This window comes from Priapulus caudatus, unplaced genomic scaffold (genome assembly GCF_000485595.1).
Source record: "Priapulus caudatus unplaced genomic scaffold, Priapulus_caudatus-5.0.1 Scaffold563, whole genome shotgun sequence".
Lineage (NCBI taxonomy): Eukaryota > Metazoa > Priapulida > Priapulimorpha > Priapulimorphida > Priapulidae > Priapulus > Priapulus caudatus.
The window spans coordinates 141315-153314 of record NW_014577624.1 but is presented as its reverse complement, the minus strand read 5'-3'; the positions used below and the strand labels follow the sequence as shown (position 1 = coordinate 153314).

The following is a 12000-nucleotide window of genomic DNA, read 5'->3' as shown; positions in this document are numbered from 1 at the left end:
CACCGTTTCATACGACACCCGTACCTTCTTCAAAGAAGAGCCGTATTGTCTACTCATAGTACAGGAGAGACACAGACACGCACTACAGGAGGGCATCTTAGAACGGCCGTGGAAGTTAGAAAGTCCTACTGGATAGTTGGTGACAATTTACCTGTGTAGACGAGTTTTCACGAATGTACGATCTGCAGACGATTACCGTGGGAAGCCGCTAAAACAACGAATGGCCTGACCTACCAGACTTCGAGTGATGCCCTTCACGCCTGCATTCAGTACAACGGTAGTAGATTACCTGGGCCCAGTCCTCGTCAAGTTGAATCGCAATACAGTTACAAAGGGATACTGTGCCGTCTTCGTTTGTGCTGTCCTTCGTGGCTGTTCACCTGACCTGCGTCAAGATTTGTCCACATCAGCGTTTCTTCAAGCCTTTGAACGTTTCGTTAGCATCCGTGGAGCACCTGCGCTGTCATCAGCGACAACGCAACTTGTTTTCCGTGGAGCTGATAATGAGATTCGTGAACTGCATTTACGCCTAGATCGAGCACAACTCCAATCGAGACCGTGAGATGAAGGTTTGAGTGGAAGTTTGGACCGCCGGGTGGACCCATCACCAAGGCTTGGTGGAAAGAAGTGTGCAGGAAGTGAAGAAGTCGATGGGACACATGGTTAAGCGCAGAGAAGCTGACGTTTGTAGATGGGAGACTGTCTTCTCCCAGATCTCCGGACTCCTGAACAGCCGACCTATCTCCGCAGTGTCTTCATCACCGTTAGACGAGCCGCCTATCACCCCCAATCACTTCCTGATTGGGAGGGGTAGTCTCCGAGCCACAAGTACCTTGCGGAGGAGTATGTGGGAAACACCCAGAAACGTCGTGAACTATGCAATACGATGTCGATGGTTTCTTCGGCGACGTGGATGACGAGCATCCATAAGCTATCTCCACGCCAAAATGGAGTAAAGCTGAAGACAACCTGACCGAAGGAGACATCGTTCTAGTCGTCGATGACAAAGTAAAACGTGGACATGGAAATATGGCTGAGATCGTCCAAGTCTACGTCGGTGACAACGATTTTGTCCGAGTTGTTGACGTGAAATACGCGGATGGAACCGTCTTCAAACGACCGATAACGAAACTTATCCTCTTGATGAAGAAGTCCGAGAGACTCGACGTTTAGGATTTGAATGGCAAGAGTGCCAATAGACTATTGGACTGTTTTGTGTGTGTATTGAGTATCATTCACCTCAGGACTGTGTATGTTGTGTTGGTTCATGTTATGGACTTTTAGTGTTTCTTATGGACTGTTGTTCATTTACGTTTTGAAACAAGGACACTTACTTGTGTTAAGGACTGTTGTTTCGTTTGCGCTTGCACCAGGGACTTGTGATCATCGCGTACATAAGGACTAAACATTCGTTGTTCGGAAAGGACTACCGGTGATTCATTATTCGTAAAAGATTATCATTTTAGCTCGAGTAATTTGGCTCAGAGGACTGTTTGAACTTTGTCTTTGGACAATCAGGACAATCGCGCTCACTCATTGTTCGACAATCGCGCATACTCGTTACTCGCGTTCTAATCTAAGCTGTGAGAATGTTATCGCGTTTTGTAAAAGTTACTAAGTTGTCACGTGGATTGAGATACTATAGTCTGCGCTTTCGACATCCCTGTCGAATGATGTCCCCCGGGATGTTGCGGCATTTCACGGGTGTACGCATTTTATTTTCGGTATCGCCCGCTAGGGGCGCTTATGTTTGGGTAAACAGTGCAAATGGCGGCGTGTTCGTGGCAATGTGAATCTTCCACGATTGAATAATATATATATCAGACTGTTTCACGAGTACACACGTCTTCATTATTCAATGTGTTTAAAATTATTAAAGGTAAGCACCGTCACACATTCCTTGGGTACTCACATCATTTATTGGCTAATAAGGCCGACCAAAAAATTACCTTTGGTTCGGGTCACCGCCCGCCTCTTCACATTTCGGAGTGAAAAATGTGCGACTGCGGTCACTTTTAGAGGGTTTAAAAAAAAAAATTCAAAGATACCGCTGGCGATCATACATATCAAATATCCGACTCTTGTCATTTTACTTACCTAAAGAGAGTTCCAAATATTTTTTATGATGAAAAAGATGCAAGAAAACGTGAATCGTAAAACGCAGTTTCATGCATGTTTAGAATACCGTCTAGGATGTAGAAGTAGAGGATATCTTTTGAGCTACGCGATTGGCTGGAGCTCACTTTATCGTCCTTTGAACGAGCGAGTAACCGAAGTGTACTCGATTCGATCGATCGCGTACATCAAAGCCGGCCGCCGCGCCATACGACCTTCAGGCTTCAGCTCAGAGAGGGGGTGTTTACAAATACTAAACTTAATAAACAGGATAATAGGGTCCTTCTGTTCTCTCTCCCTCTCCTTTTCCCTCTTTCTCTCCCTCCTTTCTAACACACACACACACACACTCTCTCTCTCTCTCTCTCTCTCTCTCTCTCTTCTCTCTCTCTTTCTCTTTCTCTTCGCTTTCTCTCTCTCTCTCTCTCTCTCTCTCTCTCTCTCTCTCTCTCTCTCTTTCTCTTTCTCTTCTCTTTTCTCTTTCTCTCTCTCTCTCTCTCCCCTTTCTCAATCTCTTCTTTTTTTTTTAATGTTTGTTTGGGACAAAGGCAGGGGGGGTTTAACACCCCAAAACACCATCTGAGGGGTGCTAATTTAAAAAAAATTATGGGGGAGAGCCCCCCAGACCTCCCCTTCGCGTGCTCCTAACACCCCCCTTTCGAAAATCCTGCGTACGCCACTGGTTTCAGCTAAAGCTGTGCGGCCGATCAACACGACTACTTGCCAAGGGACGCTATCCTGCGCCATGTACACAGCGTCGTCATCGTAGGCGTAGCCTCGCAGTTTAATATATATATGTGTAAAATGCCCGTTTCGGGCTCTCCTAGGCAAATTATTAATTATTTAATTTAATTATTTAACCCCCACTCATTTCTAGAATTTTTTTAATGTATCCCGAATAATGTGGTCATAATATACAATGTACGTATATGTAAGTTTACGCAACCCGGGTTGTCGTAACGCAGACTATTAGTGTGTATGCGCCGCCCCCTAATTCGCGCGCGCCTGCGAGTGCGTGCGTGCGGGCGTTAGTTAGTTCTCCTCGGCAAGTCTTGGGTAGTAGTAGGGATCTCATGATCTTAGACCCAAGTTCCTTATAATTACGATTATATGTGATCGCCTAGTGACCAGCGGTATAAGGAAGCCAGCTGCTGCACCAGCCAAGTCAAATAGCCTGATTAAAGTTCCATTACTGGCTGTTGAGATTGAGATCGCATAAAGAAGATAAAATTAATATTATTTGTGCTTGACAAAGCACGTACACCTATAACCGAAGTCCTTCACTAATTCAGGGCCGTAACTGGCCGGTAATAAGCGAAGGAGAAATGTAGGCACACGTGCGTGACTGTGCGCACGTGCGTGTACGCGCATGCTTGCCCGTATATGTACATTATGTCGTACATGCCCGTACGTGAATTCATACGTGCACGTACGGACGGGAGCGAACCCGCGCGAGCGTGCGCGCGTCTGTGCGTGCTTGCCTGCGTGTTTTCACATACACATGAGTAATGATATATCCAGTACGTTCTGGTTATTTTTACTTAAAATATAGTTTTTATTATAATTTGCATTATTTTATAATATTTACGTCATTTGGTCTCCGTTCCGGCGTTTTTACGTACCGAGTAAACTATGACCAACAAAAAAACAATATTTCGCTAGTTTGACACTATATTTTAATCACAGCCAAATAAAAATATCCGGAATACTTGCATGCACCAGTACTGCAGAGGCATGATAAAAAAACCCACATAATTGGAGTAAATTGTAATTCATTGTACAAAGAAAACATCGCATGTGTGTAGTTATAAAGCCTTCCGCTAGATGGGACTGCAATCGGTAAATAGAGTGTGGATAGTCGTGCAATTTTATTGTAATCAAACTTATCCCATTCATTATTATTGACATATTGTAAGCTCTTCAATGTAGAAAGCTCCGTACATGTAATTATTTTGTTTATAAGGGAACAACCTAGGATCCTCGTATATCACAGACAGGCTAACGATCCATAATGGAACACATAAAGACGGCGAAGGTATGTACACAGTGACAGTGCAGTACTACTAGTACTAGTACTACTACTACTACTAGTACTAGTACTACTACTACTAGTACTACTACTAGTAAGTAGTAGTACTAGTACTAGTAGTAGTACTACTAACTATAAAACTAAAAGTATAATAGTATAGGTGCGGGCGGACAGCCAGGAACTTTGCCGCATCCGGGAATTTCTTAACCTAGCAACCAGCTGTGCCGGTGAAAACAACAGCCTGTCTCCGTGAGCTTACACACGCAATACCCTAGATACAATAATGGGTTCAAGGATAGAGAACATGTATCCCAATAAAACCAATGTCATTTACATCAATATAAATATAATATAATATCAATATAATAGGTTAGGGTTAGGATTAGGGTTAGGCGTTAGGGTTAGGGTTAGGCACATTGGTTTATTGGGATACATGTTCTCTATCTTGGGCCCAATAATGTAACCAAACCCAAGAGGATAGGGTTACAAAGTCTCCCTATCCTTTTGTGCGGAGGAATGGCCGAGTGAATCACTCGGGCCGGTTTGCTGGTGCGTTTTCAGAGACTAGAACTTCCAAACTGGGTTTATTCTCAACACGAACCTTTCTCGCCTACCGGAACTTACTATGTATCGCAATACTCTGTATTAAACTAATATAACCTGTTACAAAAATTCGAAGTGACGAGCGGCGAATATACTGAGCGCCATTTCTGTTGACCTGTGACGTACGCATTCCCTATGCGGCATAGCGTTCGGCGAACTTCGTCATGACGTCACGACTGACAGCAGGCATCCCATGATACATTCGATCTTGGAGTCGAAGTTAGCCGAACGCTATGCGCATAGGGAATGCGTACGTAACAGGTCACACAGAAATGGGGCGCTCATATATTCGCCGCCTCGTCACTTCGAATTTTTAACAGGTTATATTAGTTTAATACAGAGTATTGCAATACATAGTAATTCCGGCGATAGCGGAGAAAGGTTCGTGTGATAAACCAGTTTGGAAGTTCTAGTCTCTGAAAACGCACCAGCAAACCGGCCGAGTGATTCACTCGCGGCATTCCTCCGCACAAAAGGATAGGGAGGCTTTGTAACCCTATCCTCTTGGGTTTGGGTACATTATTGTATCTAGCAATACCCATTTCCAAACCAAAAGCATACTAATTTCCTTGCATATATATGCCGAAAACTTGTGTAGTAGTAGGTTGTCACAATCATATATATTGCACAGATAAGAAAAGATATTTTTTTGTGCTGCCAAAATGACATAAGAGTCTAGAGAGGCGTGATAAGTCATAAGTGGCTGACTGCCACTTAAATGTAAATGAGTAAATGTAAATGGTACGCACGGAGTCCCGTCAAAATTCTCCACTATTTGTTCTGATCATTTCGTGACAGGTAACTACTATTTTATACTGCGTGTGTGTGTGTGTGGTGTGTGTGGTGTGCGTGCGTGCCGTGCGTGCGTTGGAGTGTGTCACTGTGTGTGCGAGTGCGTGTGTTTGCGTCTGTGTTGGTGGCGGGGCGCTGTGCGGGCGTGTGCGCGCGTGCGTTGTTTGTGTGTCCTTGTGTGTGCGTGTGCGTGTGTGTATGCCATGTTGCGTGTGAGTGAGTCACTGTGTGTGCGAGTGCGTGTGCGTGTTTGTGTGTCACTGTGTGTGGGTGTGCCTGTGCATGTGAGTGTGTCACTGTGTGTACGTGTGCGTGTGTGTGGCATGTGAGTGCGTGTGCATGTGCGTGCATGTGCGTGTGCGTGCGTGTTTGTGTGTTGCGTGGTGCGGGTGCATCGAGTGTGTCAGCTGTGTGGTGGTGTGAGTGTGCCGTGGCGTGTGCGCGCGTGCATGTTGTGTGTGTCCTTGTGTGTGTGCGTGTGCGTGTGAGTGTTTCACTGTGTGTGCGAGTGCGTGTGCGTGTGCATGGTGTGCGTGGCTGCGTGCGTGCGTGCGTGCGTGCATGTGCGTGCGGCGTGCATGTGCGTGCGTGCGGGTGTGCGTGTGCTGTGCGTGTGCGTGCGTGCGTGCGTCGCGTGCCTGCGTGCGTGCTGCGCGCGTGCGTGCGTGTGCGCGCGGCGTGCGTGTTTGTGTGTCATTGTGTATGTGCGAGTGCATGTGCATGTGCGTGTGAGTGTGTCACTGTGTGTGCGAGTGCGTGTGCGTGTGCGTGTGCATGTGCGTGTGAGTGTGTCACTGTGTGTGGCACGTCGTGTGCGTGTGCGTGTGAGTGTGTCACTGTGTGTGCGTGTGTGTGTGTGTGTGCGTGCACATGTGTAATCTTGGACTTTGTTTTTGTTTCACGAGACCTGGGGTAATTTTATTCAACTAATGCAAGCAAACAAATACAAATAGAATAGCTTAAAATATTTATCTTATGTATCATACATAAACTAGAAACGGGCAGTTGTCGCCAACTACATGTATCCCCCGTGATCTAGTATGAATGGAATATCTCTGTAAGGACGTAGACGGCAGGTAAAGTAAATAAGTCACAAAGACAAAGTTTGTTAGACAACTGGTCTGCCTCAAGATGTGCAAGTATATGGAATCTGTTACCCTAGAGAGATATTTTTCACTGTGAACAGTACCCCCCCCCCCTACCCCCCTCTTCGTTACCGATGAGTTTTTGTCGTTAATAATTGTCCGTAAGGACCTCTAGAGATGGCAGCAGGTACCGATCGCAAATTCCGCGAATGGCGACCTGGCGAAGGCAAAGGGTGTGAAAAATGTTGTTGTCGTTGAAATGTTGTTTTATTAACGGTGGTGTGACGGAAATATAGCGCTAGTGACATAGGCTTATCGTCTTCGCCACGTTCGAAACCTCCCGGTTAAGAGGTAAATGGGTAAATCCTCTTATGGCGGTTTTCGAGGAGATACGTGAATTTACGCGCGGCGCCTGCCGATTAACAGTAATGCCATAATCATTTCTCGTGTTTCGCTTGACTTATCCAGCATTTCTCAATAAACACACACACAGTTTCCATGTCATAAAATACTACTAAATACTGTAGACTATACGAGGGATACAAATAAGAGTACGCAGCAAAATGAGGGAGTGCGTTTTGTAACTATCGTGATTTGAACATCTGCGTTGATAGGATTAGGGGTTCATAATGACAGACCTTTTAATCGTAAAGACCTTAATAATTATAAGTATATAATAATCAATGATAATAATGAATAATTACACAACTTGTAGTAACGTCTGGATCATGCGTACATGACCAATCCCTTTCCGTCTGGGGTTTACAGTGTTCGCGCACGGCGCGGCAGAGGTCAAACCCATCTGGCCGATGGGTAATATGGTATATATATATATATATACAAATATATGCCTCCATACACCCATTGACAGTTCAGCGCCTATGTTCTGCGCCATTAGTTACGCATCTCCGCAAGAGCCCGGATGTGCGAGTAAACTCCGCAATATTGTTTATCTCGATGCGTTATCTGCCTTGCATACGCAGGTCGCTTCTGGGACTTACTCGCGCTTTCTGGGACGGAAACTGCTTCCGACCTTTGACCTTAGGCATCTTCTTCTCGGCATCTTAGGCATCTTGATCTCGGATCATCTTCAAATTTGGCATGAAGGTGCGTTATGGTAAAGCAAAGACGCCAATTGTTTTTGGTGTGGGAGGAGTCATCGTTGCCATGGTAACAACATTTTTGTGGAAATATTGTAGAACCTGTAACTTGTGCTGTTTTTACCGATTTCACTCGAATTTGGCACACAGGGCCGATATAACATGTCCTATATATATATATTTGATGACAATCATAAATTTAAATATAAATTTAAATACAAATTTTAATACAAATATTTTTATATTTTTTTATATTTTTTTGCAAATATTTTTTTTTCTTTTCTTTTTTTTAGAATTTTTAAATTTTAATTTTAATACAAACATTAATTTCATGACAATCGGGTAAAAAGTGCAGAAGTTACAGGTTCTAGAATATTTCGACAAAAAATGTTGTTACCATGGCAACGATGACTCCGCCCACACCAAAAACGATAGGTGTCTTCGCTTTACGATAACGCATCTTCATTCAAAATTTCAAGATGATCCGAGAAGAACTGCAGCCGGTAGAGCGCTCACAAGGAAATCTCTGCGGCGGGCGGCGGCGGCGGCGGCGGCGGCGGCGCGACGATGCCAAATCCATAGTATCCCACGAACTTCGTTTCGGGGGATACAATTAATGTCATAACTAGAACGGGCAGTTGTCGCCAACTACATGTATCCCCCGTGATCTAGTATGAATGGAATATCTCTGTAAGGACGTAGAAGGCAGTGAAAGTTAAATAAGTCACAAAGACAAAGGTTTGGTTAGACAACTGGTCTGCCTCAGATGTGCAAGTATATGGAATCTGGTTACCCTAGGAGGAATATTTTCACTGTGAACAGTACCCCCCCCCCTACCCCCTCTTCGTTACGATGAGTTTTTGTCGTTAATAATTGGTCCGTAAGGACCTAGAGATGGCAGCAGGTACGATCGAAAATTCCGCAATGGCCGACCTGCGAAGCAAGCGTGAAATGTTGTTGTCGTTGAAATGTTGTTTTATTAACGTGTGCTGACGGAAATATAGGCTAGTGACATAGCTTATCGTCTTCGCACGTTCGAACCCTCCCGGTAAGAGTAAATGGGTAAATTCCTTATGGCGGTTTTCGAGGAGATACGTGAATTTACGCGCGGCCGTTAACAGTAATGGCCATAATCATTTCTGGTGTTTGCTTAGTCCGAGATTCCTCTGACCAATGCCCACACCGACGATTTTGGTGGTTTTGGTGTGGGTTAGGTGGTGTGGGTTAGGTGGTTTTGGTGTGACCTAACCCACACCAAAACCACCAAAATCGTCGGTGTGGGCATTGGTCAGAGGAATCTCGGACTAGTGTTTGCTGTACATCCACCATTTCTCAATAAACACATCACACAGTTCCATGTCATAAAATACTACTAAATACTGTAGACTATACGAGGGATACAAATAAGAGTACGCAGCAAAATGAGGAATGCGTTTTGTAACTATCGTGATTTGAACAATCTGCGTTGATAGGATTAGGGGTTCATAATGACAGACCTTTTAATCGTAAAGACCTTAATAATTATAAGTATATAATAATCAATGATATAATGAATAATTACACAACTTGTAGTAACGTCTGGATCATGCGTACATGACCAATCCCTTTCCGTCTGGGGTTTACAGTGTTCGCGCACGGCGGCGGCAGGGGTCAAACCCATCTGGCCGATGGGTAATATGGTATATATATATATATACAAATATATGCCTCCATACACCCATTGACAGTTCAGCGCCTATGTTCTGCGCATTAGTTACGCATCTCCGCAAGAGCCCGGATGGCGAGTAAACTCCGCAATATTGTTTATCTCGATGCGTTATCTGCCTTGCATACGCAGGTCGCTTCTGGGAATTTGGCATGAAGGTGCGTTATGCTAAAGCAAAGACGCCAATTGTTTTTGGTGTGGGAGGAGTCATTGTTGCCATGGTAACAACGTTTTTGTGGAAATATTGTAGAACCTACAGCTAACTTGTGCTGTTTTTACCCGATTTTCATCGAATTTGGCACACAGGGCCGATATAACATGTCCTATATATATATATATATGTATATATATATATATTTGATGACAATCATAAATTTATATATAAATTTAAATACAATTCTAATACAAATATTTTTATTTTTTTTTTATTTTTCTGCAAATATTTTTTTTTCTTTTCTTTTTTTTAGAATTTTTAACTTTTAATTTTAATACAAACATTAATTTCATGACAATCGGGTAAAAAGTGCAGAAGTTACAGGTTCTAGAATATTTCGACAAAAAATGTTGTTACCATGGCAACGATGACTCCGCCCACACCAAAAACGATAGGTGTCTTCGCTTTACGATAACGCATCTTCATTCAAAATTTGAAGATGATCTGAGAAGAACTGCAGCCGGTAGAGCGCTACACAAGGAAATCTCTGCCGGCGGCGCGGCGGCGCGGCGGCGGCCACGGGCGGCGGCGGCGCGACGATGCAAATCCATAGTATCCCACGAACTTCGTTCGGGGGATACAATTATAGCTACAGAAAGCTATCTATATACTCGTAAGGCATATTAGAAGAAAATATCATGAAAAAACTTATTAAAACTTCTAAACCAAGTGACGGATAATTCGTATCGTTATGCAGTAATCCTATGAGCGCCAGTGACACGATCGTGTTGTTTTAACCGGCGTTTTGCTGGTGGTCACGTGACTACTGATCTGTGACGTAGCTCTGCCCACACCTATAAACTACATTATGATTTACGCAGTGGCTACGCATCCGGAACCGGTCACTTAGCCTCCAGGCTATGCATCTGGACATCCACTCACACAGTGATCGCGCGACTCGCGTACACGCGTTATTGCGCAACGGGACGCTCTGCTGATTGCCGAAAATATACAATATATGCACTGCTGCTGTCTATCATTTCATTCATTCTTTCTCGTTCTCTCTTTCTCTCTCTCTTTCACACACACACGCACAGCTCCTGCTCTCTCTCTCTCTCTCTCGCTCTCTCGCTCTCTCTCTGTCTCTGTCTCTCTCTCTTTCTCTCTCTCTCTCTCTCTCTCTCTCTCTCTCTCTCTCTCTCTCTCCTCTCTCTCTCACACACACACACACACACACGTGCACACCGTGCACACATACACACACACAACACACACACACACACACACACACACACACACACACACACACACACACACACACACACACACACACACACACCTCTACTCTAGCTCTCTCTCACGCATACACACACACATACACATTCCCTCTCTCTCTCTCACGCACACACACACACTCGGCAATCAGCAGAGCGTCCCGTTGCGCAATTACCGTACGTGTCGCAAGATCACTGTCAGTGTGTGAGATGGATGTTCGGACGCGTAGCCTAGCGGCTCCTCATCCGGAACCGGATGCGTAGCCACGCCCTATGATTTATGTATAGCTTACAGTACTTTTTTGTCAACAATGACAATATCATCAACACACCAGTTATAACAAAATTGCACAATTCGTGCCCTATATGAGACACATTATTTTTACTATTAGGGGTGGTGTGTTACATAATACACACAACCTACCTAATAAAGTATGCCACCTCCACATTCCACCTAACTAGGCCACATTTCCTGCAGAAGTGGCACCGGCAGTGCTTCCAATGTTGAGTAAAATACTAGGGTAAATTATATGTGTTAACTTTATAATTGTGTGCATTGACTTTTTGAAACCTGTAAAGCAATCGAATAGAGAATTCGGCACTATTTCTTGTGAACAACGGGGTACATAACATTCCCTAAAATCATATCCGGTGGCATAATGAGAGAAAAGTCTTTAGTATAGGTGCGACGTTATTATGTAAGAATACTACTACTAGGTTGATGCATTCCCTTCATTATTCTACTCTAACATCAAAGCCTTGCCACTTCTGCTGGAAATTCATTTCATCAGAAGCCGACGTGTAGTGTAGTTGGCTGAATCCTAGTTTGGAACCCCGCAAATGTGCTAAACTAATCCGAGGCGCTAAACTAGGATTGGGCCATGTAGTTTAACACACTTCCCAAAATAACTATTGAATAGTGGAATCATGACCAGATTTAATTAGTAATACAGTCGCATATAAACTGGTGTCACTATTTTAGTAACACTATGATGATTGCCTAACTAGGATTTATTGCTAAAACAGTTAAACCTGTTCTACCCAGTACGTTTACCCTGGGTATGTGGTACCAGTGCCAGTGGGGCAATCGTGTGGACACTTAATTCTTACAAAGAAGCTTAGATGCCAAATAACATACAAATA

At 44.0% G+C, this 12000-nt stretch overlaps 1 protein-coding gene across 1 annotated transcript in view; it reads left to right on the top strand.

The window, feature by feature from the left end:
* The first annotated feature begins 3966 nt into the window (after positions 1-3966).
* The window catches only part of LOC106811681 (myotubularin-related protein 6-like), a 108660-nt gene continuing 100626 nt past the window's right edge, over positions 3967-12000 (top strand). Inside the window, exon 1 of the mRNA XM_014815383.1 lies at positions 3967-4150. Coding sequence (XP_014670869.1) covers positions 4127-4150 — 24 coding nt within the window. The 5' untranslated portion in view covers positions 3967-4126. The remainder of the gene's footprint in view (positions 4151-12000) is intronic.